Source organism: Amblyraja radiata, chromosome 24, assembly GCF_010909765.2.
Source record: "Amblyraja radiata isolate CabotCenter1 chromosome 24, sAmbRad1.1.pri, whole genome shotgun sequence".
In the NCBI taxonomy this organism is placed as follows: Eukaryota; Metazoa; Chordata; class Chondrichthyes; order Rajiformes; family Rajidae; genus Amblyraja; species Amblyraja radiata.
The window spans coordinates 32,377,025-32,403,599 of record NC_045979.1 but is presented as its reverse complement, the minus strand read 5'-3'; the positions used below and the strand labels follow the sequence as shown (position 1 = coordinate 32,403,599).

The following is a 26,575-nucleotide window of genomic DNA, read 5'->3' as shown; positions in this document are numbered from 1 at the left end:
ACAACTCACTGACTTCATCCACTTCACCACCAACTTCCATCCGGCACTCCAATACACCTGGACGATTTCCGACACTTCCCTACCATTCCTTGACCTCACCGTCTCCATCGCAGGGGACAGACTCCTGACTGACATACATTACAAACCCACTGACTCACATGGCTATCTGGACTACACGTCTTCCCACCCTGCCCCCTGTAAAGACTCCATCCCCTACTCCCAATTCCTCCGCCTACGCCGCATCTGTTCCCAGGATGAAACATTCCACACCAGGGCATCGGAAATGTCCTCGTTCTTCAGGGAACGGGGATTCCCCTCCGCCACCATAGATGAGGCTCACACCAGGGTCTCATCCATACCCCGTAACACTGCTCTCTCTCCCCATCCCCGCACTCGCAACAAGGGCAGAGTCCCTCTGGTCCTCACCTTTCACCCCACTAGCCGCCAAATACAACACATAATCCTCCGCCATTTCCGCCACCTCCAACGTGACCCCACCACTCGCCACATCTTCCCATCTCCCCCCATGTCTGCCTTCCGCAAAGACCGCTCCCTCCGCAACTCCCTCGTCAATTCTTCCCTTCCCTCCCGCATCACCCCCTCCCCGGGCACTTTCCGTTGCAACCGCAAGAAATGCAACACCTGTCCCTTCACCTCCCCCCTCGACTCCATTCAAGGACCCAAGCAGTCGTTCCAGGTGCGACAAAGGTTCACCTGTATCTCTTCCAACCTCATCTACTGCATCCGCTGCTCTAGATGTCAGCTGATTTACATCGGGGAGACCAAGCGTAGGTTGGGCGATCGTTTCGCCGAACACCTCAGCTCAGTCCGCAAAAACCTACCTGAACTCCCGGTGGCTCAGCACTTCAACTCCCCCTCCCATTCCCAATCCGACCTCTCTGTCCTGGGTCTCCTCCATTGCCAGAGTGAGCAACAGCGGAAATTGGAGGAACAGCACCTCATATTCCGTCTGGGGACCTTGCTTCCTTATGGCATTAACATTGAATTCTCCCAGTTTTGCTAGCCCTTGCTGTCTCCTCCCCTTCCTTAACCCTCTAGCTGTCTCCTCCCATCCGCCCGCCCTCGGGCTCCTCCCCCTCCTCCCCTTTTCCTTCTTTCTCCCCCCCACCCCCCATCAGTCTGAAGAAGGGGTTCGGCCCGAAACGTCGCCTATTTCCTTCGCTCCATAGATGCTGCTGCACCCGCTGAGTTTCCCCAGCAATTTTGTGTACCTTCGATATTCCAGCATCTGCAGTTCCCTTTTGAACACTTAAAACTGTACTCCCCAGGTTCCATCAGCATGTTTCCTGCCCAACCAGAGGAAACAATATTCTGGACTTAGTTTATACTAATATTACTGAAGCCTACAAAGCCCTCCCCCTCCCCCACCTTGGTCAGTCTGACCACCTCTCTCTGTTCCTGCTCCCCAAATACACACCTCTGATCAGACGTGTGAAACCTACCATGAGGACAGTGAAGGTTTGGCCTGAGGGGGCTGTCTCTGTTTTACAGCAGCAGTTTCAGCAGACAGACTGGAGTCTGTTTGCTACTCAGTCCACCTTCAATTCACAAGTGGACATCAACTCATACACCTCAACAGTTATGGACTATATAAAATTCTGCACCGATAATGTCACTACCCACAAAGAGATAAAGACCTTCCCTAACCAGAAGCTGTGGATGAGCAGGGAGGTCAGACTCCTACTGAAGGCTCGCGATGCCGCTTTCAGATCTGGCGACGCTGAGGGATACAGCTCATCCAGGGCCAATCTGAAAATGGGAATTAGGAATGCCAAACTCAATCACAAACGGCGGATTGAGGAGCACTTCCAAAACAACTCTGACCCCAGGCGCATGTGGCAAGGAATCAAATCCCTTGCCGATTACCATAACGTTAGCACCCCTCCCCCAGACAACGCCACCCTTCCTGACAAGCTAAACCATTTCTATGCTCGCTTTGACCGGGACAACAAAACCCCAGCCATCAAAGTTGCTCCACCCCCGAATGAACAACCCCTCAGTCTCTCCACCTCTGCTGTACAAGATGCACTGAGCAAGGTGAATGAGCGCAAAGCTGCCGGCCCCGATGGCATCCCTGGCCGGGTTCTTAGGGCATGTGCTGGACAACTATCCCCAGTCTTCACCGACATTTTCAATCTCTCACTGGCCCAGGGTGTTGTCCCCACTTGCCTCAAGACATCAACCATCGTGCCAGTGCCCAAACAGTCAGCCACAGGGAGTCTCAACGATTTCCGCCCAGTGGCACTCACCCCTGTCATTGCTAAGTGCTTTGAGCGGCTGATCTTGGCTCACCTCAAAGCCAGCCTCCCCCCCACACTGGACCCCCATCAGTTTGCCTACCGGGCCAACAGGTCTACAGAAGACGCCATATCGGCGGCTCTACACTCTGCCCTGACCCACCTGGACAACAACAACTCCTACATCAGGATGCTGTTCATTGATTTCAGCTCTGCCTTTAACACTGTCATCCCCGCCAGCTTGATCACCAAACTCAGCGGACTTGGCATCTCCACCTCCCTCTGCAACTGGACACTGGATTTCCTCACCAACAGACCACAGTCTGTCAGGGTCAACAACCTCACCTCCTCCACTATAATACAATACAACAATACAATACAATTCAATTTATTGTCATTTGGACCCCTCGAGGTCCAAACGAAATGTCGTTTCTGCAGCCATACATTACAAACAAATAGACCCAAGACACAACATAATTTACATAAACATCCATCACATTGCTGTAATGGAAGGCCAAAAAAACTTATCTCTCCACTGCACTCTCCCCCCCCGATGTCAGAGTCAAAGTCAAAGTCAAAGCCCCCGGCGGGCGATGGCGAGTTGTCCCGCGGTCATTAAAGCCACGCCGGGTGATGCAAGGCCGCACACCGGGTCTTGATGTTAGAGCCCCCGGCGCGCGCTCGCAGTCCCGCAGCCATTCCAAGCCGCGCGGGGCGGTGCTGTAAGGCCCCGCTCAGGTGCTCTTCAACCCCGCAACTCGGGCGGGAGAAGTCGCCGTTGCGGAAGCCCTGAAAAGCGGTCTCCCTCCAGGGACCCACGGGCTCCCGGTGCCGCCCGCCAAACCCGCAGTTGCAGCCTCCGAAACTCCGGGGGTCGGGCCGCAGCAGCGTCCACCACAGCTCCACCCGCTCTGGACTCGGCCAGCTCCGCGACGGTGAGGTGAGTAGTCGGCACCACAGCCCCCGGTCTTCCTGTTGGAGGCCGCTCCTCGTTGCAGCCCCAACGACAACGGAGACCCGACAAAGAAAAGGTCAGGTCTCCTGTGCAGGGAGAGATTTAAAAGTTACCCCCACCCCCCCCACACATACCCCAACAAAAATAACAAAAACTACATAAAAACATAAGACATAAAACAATAAAAAACGCAGACGGACTGCAGAGGCCGCTGCTGACGAAAGTCGCGCCGCCCACCGATATAACACTGAACACCGGCGTGCCACAGGGCTGTGTGCTCAGCCCTCTCCTCTACTCCCTCTTCACCCACGACTGCATCCCTAAGTACGGATCCAACGCCATCATTAAGTTTGCTGACGACACCACGGTGGTAGGACTGATCAGTGACAACGATGAGTCAGCCTACAGAGAGGAGGTCCAGCACCTGACAACCTGGTGTGCCAATAATAACCTCGTCCTCAACTCCAAGAAGACGAAGGAAATTATTGTCGACTTCAGGAAGGTCAGAGGAGGCAGTCATACCCCCATCCATATAAACGGGACTGAGGTGGAGAGCGTCTCCAGCTACAAATTCCTCGGGGTACACATCTCGGAGGATTTGTCCTGGTCCCTCAACACCTCCAAGCTGATCAAAAAGGCACAGCAGCGCCTTTACTTCCTGAGGAGGCTCAAGAAAGCCCACCTGTCCCCCCAGATCCTGACCAACTTCTACCGCTGTACCATCGAGAGCATCCTGACCACCTGCTTCACGGTATGGTACAGCAGCTGCACTGTTGCGGACAGGAAGGCACTACAACGGGTGGTGAAAACCGCGCAGCACATCATCGGTGCCCCGCTCCCTGCCATGGATGCCCTCCACCGAAAGCGGTGTCTGAGACGGGCTGGGAAGATCATTAAAGACCCCTCCCACCCCAACCATGGACTGTTTGCCCTCCTCCCATCAGGGAGGCGGTACAGGAGCCTCAGGTCTCGTACCAGTAGGATGAGGAACAGCTTCTACAATTATACCATCACATTGCTGAACTCGGAGTCCCGCCGATAGATTCCTCCGGTCCCTCCGTCCCCATTGTTTAATTATTCTGTATTTTTGATTATTCTGTATCTTCTTTTTTTTTTTTAATTTCTATATGCACTACTACTACGGACTGACGCAAAACTGCATTTCGTTGTACCCATACTTAGTATTTGTGCAATGACAATAAAGTTGAATTGAATTGAATTGAATGTTGGCGAGGCCGCATTTAGAGTATCGTGTTCAGTTCTGGGCACCATGTTGCAGGAAATATGCTGTCAAGTTGGAAAGGGGGAACAGAGACGATTTACAAGGATGTTGCCAGGACTCGAGTGTCTGAGCTATAGGTAGAGTTTGAGTAGGCTGGTATCTATTCCTTGTAGTGTAGGAGGATGAGGGGTGATCTTATAGAGGTGTATAAAATCATGAGGGGAATAGATCAGGTGGTCACACAGAGTCTCATGCCCAGAGTAGGGGAATCAGGAACCGGAGGACATAGGTTTAAGGTGAATGGGAAAATATTTAATAGGGATCTGAGGGGTAACATTTTCTCACCAAAGGGCGGTGGGTGTACGGAACGAGCTGCCAGAGGAGGTAGTTGAGGCTTGGACTATCCCAACATTTAAGAAACAGTTAGAGGGATATGGGCCAAACGCAGGCAGGTGGGACTAGTGTAGACGGGACATGTTGGTCCGCGTGGGCAAGTTGGACTGAGGGGCCTGTTTCCACGCTGTATGACTCCATGACTCTACAATTTCTGCCATGTTAAAGATGCTGTATAAATGGAAGACAATGTTTTTGTCAGGATGTTGCATGATAGGAAGAAGCAACAAAGAGAATCTCTCCAGAAGAGACACTAAACACTTACTAATCCAGGCAGCTGTATTTCAAATTCCAAAGAACCAAGTGTCATAGAATCCTATAACATGGGAGCAGGCCCTTTGGCCCATCGAGTCCATGCCAACAATCAATCACCCATGTTAGAATAGAATAGAATAGAATAGAATAGAATAGCCTTTTATTGTCATCCAGACCGAAGTCTGAACGAAATTGAAGCAGTCATACATACAATATAATACAATACAATAAAAAACAACAATAAACACATATTAACATCCACCACAGTGAGTCCACCCAACATCTCCTCACTGTGATGGAGGCAAAAGTCTTAGGGCTGCAGTCTCTTCCCTCCTCTTCTCCTTCTGCGCTGAGGCGATACCCCCCGGGCGATGTTAAAACCTGTCCTCGCGGCTCAAACACCGCGGCCCGGGGTGGTCGAAGCTGCCGCTCACCAGACCTGCTGACGCAGCCGCTGGCCCGCGGCCGAACCCCCGGTCTCAGGCCACCGCCACCAGAACTGCCGTCCCAGCCCCCGGAGCATCGTTCCAGCCCCGAGCCGGATCGCCCTCACGTGAGTGCTGCCGCCGTCTCAGCCTCGCGCCAGGCCGCCGCTCCTCCCTCGCGCCAGGCCGCCCCGACTTGGCACCGCTCCTCCCTCAGGCTGGGCCGCCCCGACCGGGCACCGCTCCTTCCTCAGGCTGGGCCGCCCCGACCGGGCGCCGCTCCCCCCCCTCAGGCGGGCCCGCCCCAGACGGGCACCGCTCCTTCCTCAGTCTGGGCCGCCCCGACCGGGCACGCGCTCGCTCCGTCCTCGCGTGGGAACGCCGTACCTCCCCGAGCTCGGCTACTCCGACGGAGCACCGGCCTTCCTCGTGGCCGCCGTCACAGCCCCTCACGAAAGCCCTGTTCCAGCCCCGAGCCGGGCCGTCCTCACGGGAGCGAGCTCAGTGCGAGTCCCGGCGGGCTCTGCCTCCTGAGCCTCGAGGTCGCCAGCTCCGCCATTAGGCCTCAGCGCAGACGGAGGCAGAGAAGGGGAATACGACATAAAAGTCGCATTCCCCCGCAGGGAGAGACAGCAAGCCCCGTTTCAACCCCCCCCCCCCCCAAAACACAAACTAAAAACCAAAAACTAGACTAACCAAAACGAAAATAAACAACCAAAAAACACAAAACAAACAGGACTGCCGGAGAGCCGCTGCAGCCAGAGCCGCGCCGCCACGTTCCATGTCATCCTACTTTCTCATCCAAACCCTACACGCAAGACATAATTTTCTTTTTTGCAGAGGCCAATTAACCTACAAACTCGCAAGTGTTTGAGATGTGGGCGGAAACCAGGTCACCCGGAGGAAAACCACGCGGACACAGGGAGAACATGCAAACGCCGCACAGGCAGCATCTGTGGTCAGGATCGAACCTGGGTTTCTGATGCTGTGAGGCAGTGGCTCTACCTCCCCTGACACTGAATGATTGATTGAATGAATGAATACTTTATTGTAACATGTGACAAGTGAAATTCTTTGATTTGCGTACCCAAGGTATGCAAAGAGTCACCACATAAAGGGCGTCAACGATGATACAAAGTATCCCATGCCAGGTCATCCTTTGTTCTCCCCCACCCCCTGCCTCCCCTCCCCCTCACAGCAGTCCGCCCCATCCCCCCAACTGCCTCCCCACTCCTCCCTCACGGCATTCCCCCAATGCCAGGTCCTCCTTTGCTGCCACGGTGCAGTCAGTTTACACTCCCAGAACATAAAGAGTTACAACCCTGTCCTGAACTGAGGAGAATGAAGTGGTGGACAAAGGTTAAAAGCTTGCCTAATAGAAAGGAAATAGGAGAATTACTCTCAGGCTTGTCTAGCAGACGTGTCCGAAGTCAGGTTAAAAATCCGGAGGCTGCAGCGAATCGTCCGATCAGCTAGAGAAGGTTATTGGCTGCAACCATCCCTCCATTGACGAACTGTACACTGCAAGGGCCAGGAAGTGAGCGGGTAAGATCACCACTGACCCCTCTCACCCTGGCCACAAACTCTTTGAATCACTTCCCTCTGGAAGGCGACTCCGGTCTGTCAAAGCCGCCACAGCCAGACATAAAAACTGTTTTTATCCACGAGTAGTAGCTCTACTCAATAACCAAAAATCTGTAGCCTCCTTTAACTCTGGTATTTTATTTCATTCACATGTTTAAACTATAATGTTTTATTCTTAATGTATGTCGTGTTGTTACTTGCGAGCGGAGCACCAAGGCAAAATCCTTGTATGTGAACACACTTGGCCAATAGAAACATAGAAAATAGGTGCAGGAGTAGGCCATTCGCCCTTCGAGCCAGCACCGCCATTCAATATGATCATGGCTGATCATCCAACTCAGTATCCTGTACCTGCCTTCTCTCCATACCCCCTGATCCCTTTAGCCACAAGGGCCACATCTAACTCCCTCTTAAACATAGCCAATGAACTGGCCTTAACTACCTTCTGTGGCAGAGAATTCCAGAGATTCACCACTCTCTGTGTGAAAAATGTTTTCCTCATCTCGGTCCTAAAAGATTTCCCCCTTATCCTTAAACTGTGACCCCTTGTTCTGGACTTTCCCAACATCGGGAACAATCTTCCTGCATCTAGCCTGTCCAAGAATTATGTAAGTTTCTATAAGATCCCCCCTCAATCTTCTAAATTCTAGCAAGTACAAACCGAGTCTATCCAGTCTATAATAAATGTATTCATTCATTCATTCAACTGAACCATCCTACCAACAACTAGAGAGCAGTCCTGAGCTACTATCTACCTCATTGGAAACCCTTGGACTATCTTTGATCAGACTTTACAAGACTTCATCTTGCACTAAACGTTATTCATGATATTCCCATTATCTTGTATCTGTACACTGTGGACGGGCTTGATCGTAATCATATATTGTCTTTCCGCTGACTGGTTGGTACGCAACAAAAGCTTTTCACTGTACATGTACGGACGATAAACTAAACTAACTGATAGAACCAATTTGTTTTTTATTTTGTTTAAACATTGGATCATTATGTGGTTAACACTTTCACTTGAATCTGACTTTCATCCAAAGCAGAAAACAGCTGTTTGCAAAAAAAAAAAAAAAAAACGCCCACAGGATTTCAGTATCTTCAATGAGAAGCCAGAAATATTTCCAAAGCTTCACTGCTGCCAGAGGTTGAATTAATCACAAAGACAGGGATTGTTCTGCTTCACTGCGGAGGATCCTATCTTTAATAAAATGGTCATTGTTTGGTTTTGGGGCCACTGTTGGACAAATACATCTATGGTGGAGTATGTGTGAGAAAGAACTGCAGATGCTGGTCTTAAATCGAAGGTAGACACAAAATGCTGGAGAAACTCAGCGGGTGAGGCAGCATCTCAGGAGCGAAGGAATGGGCGACGTTTCGGGTCGAGACCCTTCTTTCGAGTGGCTTAGTTTAGTTTAGAGATACAGGCTCTTCGGTCCATCAAGTCCACACCGACCAGTGATCACCCATACACAAGTTTTATCTTGTACACACTAGGGGCAAATAACAGAAGCCGAATAACCGACAAACCTTCGTGCCTTTGGAGTGTGGGGGGAAACCGCTCACAGAGGGTGGTGGGTGTGTGTGGAACAAGCTGCCAGATGCCTTCTCTCCTGAGATGCTGCCTCACCCGCTGAGTTACCCCAGCATTTTGTGTCTACCTTTGGTGGAACACGCTTCTTTCCCTTCACACTGAATGCAGGTGACATATCATTTCTGTCAGTCCATTCACCAGCTTCAGTGCACGCTTAACTTTCCAGGGAATTAAAGTCATAATAAAAGCTTTTTTTTTTTAAGACGCCAGAAAAATTTGTCGTAAAAATTTCTTATGAGCAAAAGTCGAGAATAACACTGTAATTATAACGGGCATACTGTAGATATTAGAATATGGAAGTAATAATGTCCTTTCTGAAATTTGTTATATTTACTTCTTCCCCACTCAGCTTCTAGTTCAAGACCATTTCTACAGAGTATAACTCCCAAACCACCCTGGCTGAACGTTTGACCTCTCGTACAGTACGAGTAGGTTCTGTATAATTGACGGTGGGGCCTTTCTGCTGGGAAGCCAAAGCATGTGCCTGCGTGGCTTTGAGATAGAAATTTTCTCTGACTCAGAAGACTGCGGTTTCAAGCCCCACTTCAGCATTTAAAACACAAAATAGATAAGTCAGCAGATGCTGACTTTTGACTTTAGAGATACTGCGTGGAAACAGGCCCTTCGGCCCGCGCCGACCAGCGATCGCCCCCCTACACTAGCACTATCCTACGCACAAGGGATAATCTACAAATTTTACCAATTAACCTATTAACAATTCAAGCCAATTAACCTACAAACCTGTACGTCTTTGGAGTGCGGGAGGAAACTGGGGCACCCGGAGAAAACCCACACAGTCACGGGGAAAAGGTACAAACTCCGTACAGGCAGCACCCGTAGTCAGGATCGAACCCAGGTCCCTGGCGCCGTGAGGCAGCAACTCTACTACTATGCTACTGTGCCGTCCCTTCATGGACACTAAAGCCTTCAGCAGGATTGGGAATGGGGTGGAGGGAGGGGGTGCTGGCAAAGGCACCTGAGAAGTTTAGTTTAGTTTAGAGATACAGCGCGGAAACAGGCCCTTCGGCCCACCGGGTCTGCACCGACCAGCGATCCCCGTACACTAACACTATCCTACACACACTAGGGATCATTTTTACATTTATACCAAGCCAATTAACCTACAAACTTGTACGTCTTTGGAACGTGGGAGGAAACCGAAGATCTCGGAAAGAACCCACACAGGTCACGGGAGAACCTGTAATTGGGATCGAACCCGGGTCTCCGGCGCTGTATTCGCTGTAAGGCAGCAACTCTACCGCTACGCCACCCTGACTAGTTGTGCAAGGGGTACTTACTATCAATAGTTCAACGGTGGTTTATTTGTCACCTACGCAGCTGCTCAGTGCAACCATTTTTTCATATGTAACACACGCGGGCGCCGCCAATTTTTGCGCCATTATTCAAACCTCAAAGTCTGGTCGGAACCCGCGCGCTCGATGTATTGGAGCAGTTTCCCACGAACCGATGTTCCTCTCCTCTCCTCGCCCGGCCGTCTTTGTTACCCAGGGACGCCTCCTGCAGCCGACATTAAAGGCGCTGGAGGCGTTACCCCGGATCACCCTCCGACGGGCCCACTCTCAGCTCCATCCCCGGCTACACTGCCCGACATGTCTACGTGCGCGTTCCCAGTTTCGCTGATCCTCCAATTTGCGCTTGGCCTGACTCTGACAGAGGAGACGGCCCAGGACAGAAAGGTCAGTGTGGGATTGGGGAGTTAAAGTGTTTATCAACTGGGAGATCAGGTAGGTTCATCCTGTCCCCTTCCTGGCTTTCCGACCAGTCTGACTGCCCTCTGTTTAAAATGTATCTCTGCTTGCCTTGTTGTCACCTTCACCTCTAACAATGAGCTACACTCCCTTTTGATGTATTGTTTTCACACCTTACCCTTTCTTACCTCTGTAAGTAAGTAAGTAAATTTAAATTATATAGCACGTTTAAGTCAACTCGCGTTGAAACCAAAGTGCTTTACATAGAAGAAATAATTAAAGTTCTGTGCATTCATAGAATAAATTGAAAAAGAAAAATGACATTATAGAATTCAACATGAACGTCCCCCCACAACAGAATCAAAATGTTCCACTGTGGGGAAAGGCACCAGACATTTGTGTCTCCCTCTCCCCTGACGCTCAGTCTGAAAAAGGGTCTCAACCCCTGAAAAGTCACCCAGTCCTTCTCTCCAGAGATGCTGCCTGTCCCGGCTGAGTTACCCCAGCATTTTGTGTCTATCCACCTGGTGACTAGCTGGTCTCTTGGCTTCACTGTTATCTTGCACGTACAAACTCTCCTGACTGATCCACCGGAGGCAGCAGAAGGTGAATTGATTACGTAACCTGCTCAGAGGCACATCGACTTGGGCACAGCACAAAAGCATACATTATACACAAATCTCCTTCAGCAAGAAAGTCACAAAGTGCATTGTACTGAGTTTAGACACAAAACGCAGGAGCAACTCAGCGGGACAGGCAGCATCTCTGGAGAGAAGGAATTCGGGTGACGTTGTGGGTCGATACCAGTCTGAAGAAGGGTCTCGACCTAAAACGTCACCCATTCCTTCTCTCCAGAGACGCTGCCTGTCCCGCTGAGTTACTCCAGCTTTTTGTGTCTATCTTCGGTTTAAACCAGCATCTGCAGTTCCTTCCTACACATTGTTCTGAGATTCACTGACTGCTCTGCTCAGTAACAAGTCCAACCAGTTTGTGGTGACTATCTCGAGCTTGAATCGTGATTGTTACCACTTCCTGAATGCAGTAAATGCAGCAAAATGAACTCAAAGATTCAAAACAAAAAGGAACAAATGGGCATAATTTCTGAAAAAGTCCAGATTCAGGGACTGATGTTATTGGACAAATGAACCGTCCTCTCACCCAGGGCTGTCTTAACAGCATTATAGGCCCTCGGGCAAAGCAGTGCACTGGGTAGCCTACACTCCCAGTTTCTTTATGCCGAGTCAAATATGCCGTCATGCACTTGCGATGTTCTTCTCCTTTTTCATGTTCGACAATACAATAGACAGTAGACAATAGGTGCAGGAGTAGGCCATTCGGCCCTTCGAGCCAGCATCGCCATTCAATGTGATCATGGCTGATCATTCCCCATCAGTACCCCGTTCCTGCCTTCTCCCCATATCCCCAGCGCTATTTTTAAGAGCCCTATCTAGCTCTCTCTTGAAAGCATCCAGAGAACCGGCCTCCACCGCCCTCTGAGGCAGATAATTCCACACTCACCATTCTCTGTGAGGAAAAAGTGTTTCCTCATCTCCGTTCTAAATGGCTTACTCCTTATTCTTAAACTGTGGCCCCTGGTTCTGGACTCCACCAACATCGGGAACATGTTTTCTGCCTCCAGTGTGTCCAAGCCCTTAACAATCTTGTATTATGCAACTTGTAACATAGATTAGCATGGGGGCCCCTATGCTCGTGGGGCCCCGGGCAACTGCCCAACGTGCCCATGCGTTGCCAGCCCTGCTCTCGCCAACTAGAGAGTGGTCCTGACCACCCATCTATCTCATTGGAGACCTTTGAATCATTAATTGAACGTCATCTTGTATTAAAGTATTTCTCTTTAACTTATATTTGTACACTGTGGACGGCTTGATTGTAATCATGTTGTGGTCTTTTCGCTGACTGGTCAGCACGCAACAAAAAGGCTGTTCACTGTCCCCGCGGCACACACGACGACAATAATAAACTGAACGAAAGCACCTGGTTTGGACTAAAGGGCAATGATAAAAATCACGTTGAACCGTGAAGGATTTTGTTTTAGATAGAGTGAAGCAAAGTGCTGACAAACGCTGGTGACGCGGTGACTGGTCTGACGTTGGTGTTGTGCAACCTACCTGAATGATGACACTGTCTGGTTGAATGAAATTGCAGTCGGTCGGAGTGGTGAGACTGGTTCGATGGCACGATGGCCACAGTCCAAGCAGCTTTCTGCCACATGCCAGCACACTGGAGAACAAGGAAAGAAAAACACAACTTAATTACGTGTCAACACCATACGCTTGACAATTTCAGGACGTCACACGCCACTTCGAAACACACTAAAACCGCTCCAAAGTGCCGCCACTGCTTTAGACTTCAGAGACACAGCACGGAAACTACTGGCCCTTCGGCCCACCGTGTCCGCGTCAACCAGCGATCACCCCGTACATCAGCACTATCACACACACACACCAGGGACAAGTTATGATTTTTACTGAAGCCAATTGACCTACAAACCTGGATGTCTTCGGAATGTGGGAGACCAGAGCACCCGGAGAAAACCCACGCAGTCACGGGGAGAACGTGCAAACTCCATACAGACAGCACCCATAGTCAGGATGGAACCCGGGGCTCTGGCACTGTAAGGCAGCAGCCCCACCGCTACATCACCCTATTTCTACACATTGCATTTGTGTTGCTACTTTAGAAGAATAATTGCCTGCTGTCGCATTGCTTTGGTTATTTTTTGACGTCAATTATACCTCGAAAGATTGATTGCATTGACAGATGTAGCATGGACACAGGCCCCTTGGTACCACTGAACCTCACTGACCATCGATCATCCATCCGTTTACACCAGTTCTATGTTATCCCACTTTCTCATCCACTCCCTTCACACTGGGGGCAATTTGCAGAAGCCAATTAATCTATAGGGGCTGTCCCACTTGCCGATTTTTATCACCAACTGCCGGCATCAATCACTGACGTTAACAGGTCACTGAAAAAGTTGTGGCGTGACGACGTATTGATGCGCGGCGTTTCCTCAAGTGTCGCAACATTTTTTTTATCGCCGCTGGATTTTGAAGTGTTCAAAATCTTTCGGCGACCCTGATACGTCAGTCAATGAAGCCGGCAATCGCCGAAAAAATCACCAAGTGGGTCAGACCCTTACAGATCTGCACGTCTTTGGGATGTGGGAGGAAATCGGAGCACTCCGGAGGTAACCCACGGGTGGGTTACTTGAAGGGAGAACTTGAAGGGAGAACATGCAAACTCCACACAGACAGGACCCAGCGGTAGATTTACTAGCTGCAGCGTAAAGCAATAACGTGTCTCAATAATTTCCCCGAGACCAGACAGCCTATCAACAACCCTCTGCAGCACAAATCTTCCCGCTCACACCAAGATTTGAAATTGTTGAACTCAACCCCCCTCAACCAGAAGAAAAGGTTTACTCAGATAAACTGTTTAAGAAGGAGCTGCAGATGCTGGAAAATCGAAGATAGACAGAAATGCTGGAGAAACTCAGCGGGTGAGGCAACATCTATGGAGCGAAGGAAATAGGCGACGTTTCGGGTCGAGACCCTTCTTCGGACTGCAGACTCTCGACCAGAAACGTCGCCTATTCCTTCGCTCCATAGATGCTGCCTCACCAGCTGAGTTCCTCCAGCATTTTTGTCTATTCGGATAAACTCCTCACTTTATTTTCAAAACCTATTAAATATGATAATACTATCGCTTCCAATCACAAAGGGATCAATAACCAGACGGCTCCATTTTAAACCTGCACATTTCTGGGAAATAGACAGCACGTCAGGCACGATCTGGGAAGAGATAACACGAGTTAATATTTCAAGTCAACGACCATCAGAGCAAGCAGCAGACACAGAGTGCTGGAGTAGCTCAGCGGGTCAGGCAGCATCTCAGGAGAACATGGATAGGCGACATTTTGGGCCAGGAGCCTTAATCAGACCCTTCTTCATAGGGTTGCCAACTGTCCCGTATTAGCCGGGACCTTCCGTATATTGGGCTAAATTGGTTTGTCCCGTACGGCACCGCTCTTGTCCGGTATTTGACTGCTACTACCCGGGTCACGGTAAAAAAGGAACAGGCAGTGAATGCTGGGCTCGTCAGCAATGCCAATAACCCATGCAGATAAAGAACTGCAACGGATACATTGCAGGGGGGAGAGAAAATAAACAACAACCTACAGTTCAACCTTACTCAAACGGGATGAGGAGTATTGCTTGCAGAAAAATAAAACACAGAACTTTGTACTGCTTCTGGTTTTTTGTTATCTATACTTGATATGGGGTGCAAAAGGTCAAAAACATTATGACTGCTGTAACTGCACACCAATAAAATTCAACGATGGTTTTCTTTTTTGGAATTTTAAAAAGTTGGCTGAATTTGGGATATGTCTAAATTACTACAAAGGAACAGGGCCCCTTTATCTCTTTTGTACCTTTACTAATACTCAGCTCCATATTATTGTGAAAACCTCTTGTGACCAGTCAACTGGAGCTTTATGCAGCACAGCTGTCTTGCCCGCCTTGGAGTGTGCATTGACATGCAGTCTGCATGTATAATATCCAAACAAGGAATGCTCCTGGTCTTGCCCAGGGGGTGGGGAGGGGGGAGAGAGAGATGGGGGGGGGGGGGGGGGAGTGACTGGCATGCTTATTTCACACGACACGGCTCCACAGTGACCCATTCTTCAGGGTCCACAAACCAGGAACAACAGCATCCCTGCCCAAAAACAAATGCATTTCTCTGCAGGTATTCTTAGTTTAGAGATTCAGCGCGGAAACCTGAAACAGGCCCTGCTTCGGGCCCACGCCACCCGGGGACCCCTTCCGCACACTAACGCTATCCTGCACACACACACTAGCGGCCATTTACAAGTTTAACCAAGCCAATTCACTCACAAACCTGTACGTCTTTGGAGCGTGGGACGAAAGTGGAGAAAACCCACGCCGGTCACGGGGAGAAGGTACAAACTCCGTACAGACAGCACCTGTAGTCAGGATGGAACCCGGGTATCTGGCGCTGTGAGGAAGCGACTCTACCGCTGCGCCACTTCTTCTAAATTTAACCATTTCAAGTGGATCAGCTTTTAACTAAAATATTACTTGTTTGAAATAATCTCTCTCTCTCTCTCTCTCTCTCCCCAGCAGTTGTTGATGCTCATCAGTCGCGTGGTTTTGGTGCCATTCATTATAATACTGTGGAGGCATGGTTGCCATAGCGAGTACATTTTATGCATTTTCCATCTTACAGACAAAAAACTACTTCAGAACGTCTGTAGAAACAGGACATGTTTGTAACCCAGCGACAGCTTGTACTGGTTTGAAAAATGCGTCGAATATCATGGGAGAATTTGTGTAAAGTTGGATGTTTCCAAGTCAAAGTCAGTCGTAACTTTTTAAAAGTTTAGTTCAGAGATACAGCGCGGAAACAGGCCCTTCGACTGCACTGCCCGCACCATTCATCTTGGTCACCTCTTCAAAACATCAGGGTGGTCACAGGGAGAATGGAGGTGAGGAGGAAACTTGTTAGTCAGACAATAGACAATAGGTGCAGGAGTAGGCCATTCGGCCCTTCGAGCCAGCACCGCCATTCAATGTGATCATGGCTGATCATCCCCAATCAGTACCCCGTTCCTGCCTTCTCCCCAAATCCCCTGATTCCGCTATCTTTGAGAGCCCTATCTAGCTCTCTCTTGAAAGTGTCCATAGAACCGGCCTCCACCGCCCTCTGAGACAGAGAATTCCACAGACTCACAACTGTGTGAAAAAAAGAGGGTGGTGAATCTGTGGAACTCATTGCCACAGAGGGCTGTGGAGGCCACGTCAGTGGATATTTTTAAGGCAGAGATAGACAAATTTTTTATTAGAACGGGTGTCAATGGTTATGGGGAGAAGGCAGGAAAATGGGATTAGGAGGCAGAGATCAGCCATGATTGAATGGCGGAGAAGTCTCGATGGGCCGAAGGGCCTAATTCTACTCCTATAACTTGCGAACTTGTGAATGTACAAACTCTGTATATACAGCACCCTTGGGTCAAGATGGAACATGGGTCTCTGGCACTTAAAGGCAGCAACTCTACCGCTGCACACAAGGTTTATTCTAAGCAATGCAGTAAGGAGATGGACACCGAGACAAAGCAAGTAGGAAGCAAACAATTCCATTCATGCAAAGAAGCACCGGTTTGCGACTCGTTCATCCCTCTCTGGCAGCCTGGCTCTTACTCAAAATGGTGCTTACTGCCTGAAGTTGAAGAGTGGCATGGTCACCCATCCCATGGTGTCGGGTGTCCGCCGCTGCTTGCTGGCTTCCGACGAGCTCCCAGGAGGAGGAACGGGAAAGGCGAAGAGGGTCAACGTCAGGAGCGTCTCCCTTGGGAGCTGGTTGATATTGATGGGGAAGCGGATGCTGGGAGAGAGAGAGAGGTGAACATACGATTAACACACTGTTCAAGCAGCCACTTACGACACCATAGAACTTTATTTATCCCACGAGGGAAGTTGATCTGCCAACAGCCGTAAAAACACACAGTACATGAAAGATGAATTTAAAGTGACGTGTGGGGGATGTGCAAAGATTGGGGAAGCTGGGGGGGGGGGGAGTCAGTCTCCGTCTACCCCACGACAAAGGTGGGAGGAGTTGTCCAGTTTGATGGCCACAGGGAAGAAGGATCTCCTGTGGCGTTCTTGGTGGAACCAGTATGTTGCTGAAGGTGGTCCTCAGGTTGACCAGCGTGTGCCACAGAGCCAGGGACGACGCAGCCCGCGGCCGGAGCCTGGGACGCCGGAGTTTGTGGTTGCGCCACCGGGAATCAAAGGAGATCCGTTGGGTGGGGGAGGGGGGGGGGGGCGGGGAGGTCTGCCCTGGGTGGAGGAGATAAAAGAACAAAGGTGGACCTGGAGCGACGGGAGGACCGCCTTGAAGGGTGGGGGGAGGGGGGTGGGAAAGAGCAAAGGAGGACCCGGCATGGGATAGTTGTAACCATGTCGGCGCCCTTTATGTGGTGACGACTTGCATACCTCCCTACAGCTGAAACAGTGATTCACTTGTACATTGGTATTTTTTCTGCTGATCTCATGGTGAAATCAAATACGGATTGGGTAACTGCTCATTGGAAGGTGGAATCATAGAGCGTGGAAACAGGCCCTTCGGCCCACCTTGCCCATGCTGACCAACACACCCAATCTACACGTCCCTGCCTGCGTTTGGCCCACATTCCTCCAAACCATGTACCCGTCCAAATGTCTATTAGTAATATCGACGTTATTTGTCACATACACATACAAGGTGTGCAGTGAAATGAAAGTGACAATGCCTGCGGATTGTGCACAAACTACAGAACAGAATCAGTATTTACACGTTAGAAAATATATTTTTTTTTTAAAGACAACACAACAGTAAATTAGTCCCTGGTGAGATAAGAGTTTACGGTCCTGATGGCCTGTGGGACGAAACTCCGTCTCATCCTCTCTGTTTTCACAGCATGACAGCGGAGGTGTTGACCTGACCGTAGCAGCTGGATCAGTCCGTTGCTGGGGTGGAAGGGGTCCCCCATAATGTTACTGGCTCTGGATCTGCACCTCCTGGTGTGTAGGTCCTGCAGGTGGGGCGAGTGTAGTTCCCATAGTGCGTTCGGACGAACACACTACTCTCCGCAGAGCTGTCCTGTCCTGGGCAGAGCTATATCCGTATAGATATGAATATTTTGGCAAATTCAGAATATCTCCCATTTAGCCCGCAACTAAGTGACCTCAAGTTTACTTCCACCCAAGAGACTGCAGCTGCCAGAATCTGAAGCAAAAGACAAAGTGCTGGAGGAACTCAGCTCGTCGAGCAGCATCAGAGGGGAAAATGAATTGTCGATGTTTCGGTTCAATGCAGGGTCACGCCTCAACAATATCTACCCCTCTCCCTCACAGATACTGCTCGACCCGCTGAATTTATCCACCAGGGGTTCTTTTTTTTGCTTGAGTTTCCAGATATCCATTCATATATTTTTCCCATCCAACTCCAGCCTGACTTAATCGTAGTCGTAGAGTCTCGCAGCAGGGAAACAGGCCCTTCTGCCCAACTTGTCCACACCTGCCAACATTTGCCATCTGCACTCGTCTCGCCTGCCTGTGTTTGGCCCAAATCCCTCTAAACCCCTCCTATCCATGCACCAAAATGTTTTTTAAAAGTTGCAATGGCACCTCTCTCAACTACCTCCTCCGGCAGCTAGTTCCATACACCCACCACTCTTCATTTGAGAAGGTTACCCCTAAGGTTCTTACTACAGTGCCCTCCATAATGTTTGGGACAAAGACCCATCATTTATTTATTTGCCTATGTACTCCACAATTTGGGATTTGTAATAGAAAAAAAATCGCATGGTTTAAGTGCACTTTGTCAGATTTTAATAAAGGCCATTTTTATACATTTTGGTTTCACCATGTAGAAATTACAGCTGTGTTTATATATAGTCCCCCCATTTCAGGGCACCATAATGGCTTCACCGGTGTATGTAATTGCTCAGGTGTGTTGAATTGCCTCCTTAATGCAGGTATAAGAGAGCTCGCAGCTCTTTTCCCTTTCACCTTAAAACTATGTTCTCTGGTTCTTGATTCCTTTACTCTGGGCAAGAGTCTCTGTGCGTCTACCCGATCTATTCCTCTCGTCATTTTGTACACCTCTACACGATCACCCCTCATCCTCCTGCGCTCCCAGGAATAGAGACGTGGCCTGCCCAACCTCTCCCTGTAGCTCAGGTCCTCGAGTCCTGGCAACATCCTCGTAAATCTTCTCTGCAGCATTAGGAGCAGACGAGGGCATTCGATCCAATTTGAGATTCCAGCTACCAAGACAGATGTGTACAGCAATTCGTTCTTCCCCCGCACAATTAAAGCATGGAATAGTCTTCACCCTACCATAGCTACCCAACCGGATGCAACTAAATTGAAGGTAGCTCTTTCTTCCCAAAAACCCTTTCTGGCTTAAGTCTTCCCTCCACCACCTCCAGTTTAAATTCCATTTGGAATATTTTGGAGGACCAGGAAACGAAGAACCAACATCCTTCCTCTAACATGGTGCCGAACACGGAACATAAGTGCTCTGAATGATTCAAGTGAGGGTCAATATATACTTGAGGGAAAGTTTCATTTACTCACTTCTGATCCCAGATGAGGAGATGGAAGAGATTCTTGTAGGTGTGAGTTTTCTTCGTCTGGAGTTGACCACAGAGCTCCTTCCCCCCGTGGGTGAGGCCGCACGACAGATAAAAGTCCTCATAACTGCAAAACGAGAAGGAGTAGAATTTAAATTATTTTCAGTGTCTAGACTTTAGAGATGCAGCGTGGAAACAGGCCCATTGGCCCCCCGAGTCCGCGCCGACCAGCGATCACCCCGTACACTAGCGCTATCCCACACACACCCGGGACAATTTATAATTTCAACAAAGCCGTGTTAACCTACAAACCCGCACGTCTTTGGAGTGTGGGATTAACCGGAGCACCCGGAGAAAACCCACGTAGGTCACGGGGAGAACGTACAAACTCCGTACAGACAGCGCCCGTAGTCAGGATCGAACCTGCGTCTCTGGCGCTGTGAGGCAGCAACTCTACCGCTGCGCCACCGTGCCATCAGTCACATTGACAAAAACAGTAATTCAAAATCCGTGCTGTTCCAAATTTCATTAAGCATCCAAGTTTAGCAATATGGAACAACGATTTTGTTTCTAAAATGGATGTTCTCAACCTTGGTCTCAACTTGCATCTCTGTGCAAGAAATTTCCTCTGTTCTGTCACCCGTTAAGGGGCGGCATAGTGGTGCAGCTGGTAGAGTTGCTGCCTCACGCTGCCAGACACCTGGGTTCGATCCTGACCTCGGGTGCGGTCTGTGTGGATTTGGCACAGAGTGGCGGCACGGTGGCGCAGCGGTAGAGTTGCTGACTTACAGCGCTTGCAGCGCCGGAGACTTATGCGAGTTCGATCCCGACCACGGGTGCTGTCTGTACGGGGTTTGTACGTTCGCCCCGTGACCGTGTGGGTTCTCACCGAGATCCTCAGTTTCCTCCCACACTCCAAAGACGTACAGGTAAGTAGGTTAATTGGCCTGGGATTGTATACTTGGTATAAGTATAAATTGGCCCCAGTATGTGTAGGATAGTGCTAATGTGCGGGGATCGCTGGTCGGCACGGACTCGGTGGGCCGAAGGGCCTTATTTTCTAAACTAAACTAATTCTACCTGTGACCGGGTGGGATTGCTCCTGATGCTCCGATTTCCTCCTACATCCCAAAGATGTGCAAGCTTGTGAGTTGATTGTAAATTATCCCAAGTGTGTAGGGAGGAGATGAGAAAGCGAGATAATATAAACTAGTGTGAAGGGATGATCGGTGGTCGGGACTGAAGGACCCATTTCCATGCTATATCGCAAAACACAAAATACTAATGTTTCTTCAAAGGAACCGAAATGAATAAATGCACAGCAGCAAAACAAGGGTTAGTCATTGTCTGCATCTTCAAGGGAGTCATGAAACAAACCAAAGATTATTCATAATGTTACTCATGTTTTTGTCGTTTTTAAGATCCAGGGACGTCATTTCATCAAACGGCGCGGCAGGTTTTTTTTTCCGCCACCACATTTAACAGATGAATTGAATAAAGCAACTTTGAAGTAAGGCGCAAATGGAGAGGAGCTGTCAATGCTGCAGGGCAAAAGGATGACTCACAATGTAACCACATTCTGCTTTTGCAAAGTACGAGTTCCATGTGAAAACGACACAGACCTGGCCTTTATCTGATGATGGCGGGCGTGTAGGGTGAACAACAACAATACGTAACCAACTTCGAGCCTAACAGGCTGATTTACTGTGCAGGAAGGAACTGCAGATGCTTGGTTTAAACCGAAGATAGACGCAAAAAGCTGCGGTAACTCAGCGGGACGGGCAGCATCTCTGGGGAGATGCAACAGGTGACGTTTTGGCTGGAGGCCCTTCTTCAGGCTGAGACCGAGTCTGAAGAAGGGTCTCGAGCCGAAATGTCACCCACCCATTCCTTCCCTCCGGAGATGCTGCCGGTAGTCCTGCTGAGTTACTACAGCTTTTTGCGTCTATCTTCGGTTTAAACCCACATCTGCAGTTCCTTCCTACTCCAGCTTTTTGTGTTATACTACAGAGTGTTTCCCGTTTACTAATGAAGGGATATGGGGAGAAAGCAGGAACGGGGTGCTGATTCTGGATGATCAGTCTTGATCATGTTGAACGGCCTGCTCCTACACCTGTTTCCTATGTTTCCACAGTGTGGCAAAAACAGATTCTTTCTGAGATTCGTGCAACCGAGTCAAGTCATCTTGCGCTGAGAAAGAAGAGGAAAAGGAAGACTGCCCCTCCCCCCGTCCCCCCCCCCCCCCTCCATGCCTCGAGGGGTGAGGGAGCCAGGAAGTGGCAGAAGGACATCTGTCCATTCTAGATGCCTGCACAGAATACCCGTCTCGGCACAGTGCAAGCATGTGACAGGTGCCTGGCGACTCGCGGGGAAGGGGAGGGGGGCGGATTACATCTGGGGACAAAGGCCAAAGGGCAAACAGAGTTTCCCAGGGTACATCGTTTATCAGAGCTCCGTCGCCAATCAGCATATATTAGAGCCACACAATGAGCGAGGTCCCGAGGGGGCACCACGGTTTCTATCGGTCTTTTCTATCGCGGAGCCTCGGAAAGGGAGGGGGAGGAGAGGAGGGGAGGGAGGGGGGGGGGGGGGAGGGGGGGGGAGAATGAAAACGCACACTGTGGGAAGTTTCCCAAGATTCAAACAAGCAAGCCCCTTTCGGTTGCTCCAAAGCAAGTGACAGGTCATCCAGGCATTGGCTGATACCCTCACCCTTCGGACTGAGTCACGCTGCCTCCCGTTTGTTCAGAGGGGATAACATTTTTTTTTTTAAACCAGCAAGAAGGTCTATTGTTCACATTGCTGCTCCCAGCATAGGGCAGTGTAGAGGATTAACCCTTTCACCAGCCAATTGTGATTACACAGATGCTCACAGGATCACACGGACTTCTGCCTTGGACAGTTCACCTTGTGTCTGCGTTTTGATTCTTTTTATTCAACGGTGCTGCTAAGCACCTACTGGGCACCATCTGCTCTCCTAGGATTTCTCCCCTAGGATATTACTGGTTAGCTATTGAACCAAATGCCTTTAGTCTTGCCCCCCCCCCCCCCCCCCCCTCTCTCCGACAAGCATTGATTCTTCAGTTTCAGATTCCCAGGAACCTTGTCTCAGCGACAATTTTTTTTAACATTTGTGGATCTTGCGAGAGAAAGCTGATGAAATGAAGAGTAATAAATGGCATCTTTATCCAGAAGGTGGACACAAAGAGCCGGAGTAACTCAGCGGGGCCAGGCAGCATCTCTGGAGAGAAGGAATAGGTGACGTTTCGGGGTCGAGACCCTTCTTCAGACTGAGCGTCAGTGGAGAGGGAGCAGAGCGATATGAAGAGGTACAACATAGAAGAAAGCAATGAGAGATATGCAAAAAGACAGATCAAAGGCAGCAACGATGAGCAAGGAAAGGGTGGAGCCCACAATGGTCCATTGTTGGCTGTGGGGGCGATGATAACGAGTAATCATCATCAGAGAAACAGTGAAACTCAGAAGGACGACAGTGAAACTAGCAGGAGAACTAGGGTGGGGGAGGGACGGAAAGAGAGAGAGAGGGGATGCAAAGGTCACTTGAAGTTGGAGAAATCAATACTCTTATAGCGTGGCTGTAAGCTGCCCAGGCAAAATATGAGGTTGTTCCTCCAATTTAATGTTTGCCCTCACTCTGACAGTGGAGGAGGTCAAACTGGATGCAGACCCCAGCCAATGACAATCTGTTGGGTTTCATCAAGAGCCTGTGTTTCGGTGGAAGGTGCCTTTAGCCACAAAGGACACCATAAGAGCCAGCTCCTTCATCCCCTGTTTAAGAAGGAACTGCAGATGCTGGAAAATCGAAGGTAGACAAAAAAAGCTGGAGAAACTCAGCGGGTGCAGCAGCATCTATGGAGCGAAGGAAATGGGCAACGTTTCGGGCCGAAACGTTGCCTATTTCCTTCGCTCCATAGATGCCGCTGCACCCGCTGACTTTGTCCAGCACTTTTGTCTACCAATATATAATTAGTTATTTTCAAGAATCTGGACATGGATGTCAAGACCAATATTTATTGCCCATCTTTACCTGGCTTTGAAATGACTAGTTTGGACATTTCAGGCAGCATACAAGGGGGGCTGGAGTCACAATATGAGCCAGACTCCAAGTTTTATTCTTGTTTGAAGGCAAGGATCTTGTTTGAAGGTGGAATCTTGAATAAAACACCAAGTGCTGGAATAACTCTGCGGGTCAGGCAGCATCTCTGGAGGACATACGGATAGGCAACGTTTCGGATTGAGAACCTTCTTCAATGATAGCCTATCCATGTCTTCCAGAGATGCTGCCTGACCCACAGAGTTATTCCAATACTTCAACATTTTGATTTTGTTTCGTTATTTTCAGCTTGGCAGTCTCGCAACATTTTACAACTAAATTCCTCACTACTCAAAAACCAGAGAGCAGTCCAGTCCGTTCATCGGCTTAAGACTTAATAGATACAGCGAGGAAACAGGCCCTTTGGCCCACCGAGTCCACGCCGACCAGCGGTCACCCTGTACACTAGCATTATCCAACCCACTGGAGACAACGTACAATTTTACCAAAATCAATTAACCTACAAACCTGTACATCCTTACGGTGTGGGAGGAAACCAGAGCACCCGGCGAAAACCCACATGGTCACAGGGAGAACGTACAAACTCCGTAGAGACGGCACCTGTAGTTAGGATCGAACCTGGGATCTCTGGCGCTGTAAGGCAGCAGCTCTACCGCTGCGCCACCGTGCCGCTCTGGGTAGGCCAGGGAAACACTCCCACCCCAATCAATATGTCAATCAGACTAACCCACAACTGATCTCAAACAGGGTAAAGCCAGTGCTTATGTGATAGGATAAGTTACCTCGCTGCCCACGTGATGGGAATCCTGTGGGCTGCGTAGATGGTGAAAGTAAGAGGGCTATCGATGAGGCGAGCACTCTGCGTTTGGTTATCCTGGCGGCTGGGAGTCGCCGTGTGGAAGTCAGCGTTGAAGCTGTTGCAGTAGAGTTCCACCAGGTCCAGGATGGCTGCTGTTAATGCTTCCCCGATGGAAGCTGCAACGAGAGAAATAAACCGGCATGAAGCTGGCTCCGCCATCGTGCTTCTGGACATCTTTGTCATTTTCCTTCTCAGTGGAAGGATCCCTTTACTGGCTCAAAATGCGAAAGAAAGAACTGCAGATGCTGGTAAAATCAGATGGCCCTTGCTTTCTCTCTCCATCCCCATCCCAGTTCTCCCACTAGTCTTACTGTCTCCACCTTATTCAATCCTTGTCCTGCCCCCTCCCCTGACATCAATCTGAAGAAGGGTCTCGACCTGAAACGTCACCCATTCCTTCTCTCCAGAGATGCTGCCTGTCCCGCTGTTACTCCAGAGTTTTGTGTCTATCCTTAATGGCTCCTTTGATTTCCCCTGGATTTGACTTCCTTCAGCCTGACAGAGGTGTACGAATGTGTTGGAAGGAACTGCAGATGCTGGTTTGTACCGAAGATAGACACAAAATGCTGGAAACATAGACAATAGGTGCAGGAGTAGGCCATTCGCCCCTTCGATCCAGCACCACCACTCAATATGATCATGGCTGATCATCCAAAATCAGTACCCCATTCCTGCTTTTACCCCCACATCCCTGGATTCCGTTAGCCCCAAGAGCTAAATCTAACTCTCTCTTGAAAACTCAGCGGGACAGGCAGCATCTCTGGTGAAAAGGAATGGGTGACGTTTCGGGCAGAAGACACAAACTCCTTACAAACAGCACCCACGGTCAGGATCGAACCCGCGTCGCTGGTGCTCCAAGGCAGCAGTTCTATTTCTGCGCCAACGTGCTGGAAAGACTAAAAATTGAAAGCAATTTTGTGGGAAAATAACGGATGTTAAGAAACCTAACTAGGTTAGTTAACCATCAAGAAGTACATTTTATATGAACGCACTCACTGTCTGCTTGACCCTAAAAGATTCTGATGCAAGGCATAAGATGCCATCCCATCAGTTTTGAATTTGGTTTAGTTTGGAGAGAGCACGGAAACAGGCCCTTCGGCCCACTGTGTCCGTGCCGACCAACAACCCCTGCACACTAACACTATCCTACACACACTAGGGACAAATTACAAATTTACCAAAGCCAATTAACCTATAAACCTGCACGTCTTTGGCGTGTGGGAGGAAACCGGAACAGCCGGGGAGAAAACCCACTCGGTCACAGGGAGAACGTACAAACTCCGTACAGGCAGCACCCATGGTCGGGATCGAACCTGGGTCTCTGGCACTGTAAGGCAGCAACTCCACCGCTGTGCCGCTGTGCTGATTTCCATGAAAGATTTAGAGAGATGACGTAACATTACAATTGGAAGAAAAAAAACACATTAATTCCCCTTGTTTCCTTTGGGATCACTTTCCCACAGTGCAGGTTACCAGGACGTTTCACAATACACCCTCCCTGTAATCAGAACTGGAAAGCCTGGCTGCGTTCTTCCAATGGGGAAAAAACAAGGCTTGTCTTGACTTGTTTGTTCTGCAGCGATTAAGCTTCAAAATCAGTGACAATAATTATGGCTCTAATTAGTACTTCCAACTCACTCACCCGGGAAAAGGGTCCCTTTGGTGCCAAAGGCATCCAGCAATCTCCCAAAGAGGACCATTTCTGAAGCCCCTGTCCCATTTTTCGGCGTCTACAGGCGACTAGGGTGTCGCCACATGGTGGCGGGGTGACGCCTGTATGGCCGCAAGTCTCCTCAAGTCGCCTAAAGAGTCGTAACGTTTTTCTGGTCACCGCTGGATTTTGAAATGTTCAAAACCTTTCGGCGACTGTGGGCTTGACGTAGGTGCTGTCGTAGGTTGTCGCCAAGATGACGCAGGTTGTCGCCAAGTGATGTAGGTCGTCACCGGGTGACGTTGGATGCCGCCGGGATGCTGACTTTGGAGAATTCCATTGGCGACTACCTACGTCAACCGGCGACAGGTACCGGCGACTGAATTGTCTTCAGTTGTCGCCGACAGGGTCGTAGCTTGTCGCGGGTGG

The 26,575-nt window shown here is 49.7% G+C and overlaps 1 protein-coding gene across 1 annotated transcript in view; it reads right to left on the bottom strand.

Moving 5' to 3' along the window:
- pik3c2b (phosphatidylinositol-4-phosphate 3-kinase catalytic subunit type 2 beta) overlaps positions 1–26,575 on the bottom strand; it is a 133,567-nt gene that overhangs the window by 56,859 nt on the left and 50,133 nt on the right. The window contains exons 11-14 of the mRNA XM_033042853.1: positions 24,419–24,611; positions 19,566–19,688; positions 16,660–16,827; positions 12,528–12,639 (exon numbers count right to left, since the gene is read on the bottom strand). Coding sequence (XP_032898744.1) covers positions 12,528–12,639; positions 16,660–16,827; positions 19,566–19,688; positions 24,419–24,611 — 596 coding nt within the window. The remainder of the gene's footprint in view (positions 1–12,527; positions 12,640–16,659; positions 16,828–19,565; positions 19,689–24,418; positions 24,612–26,575) is intronic.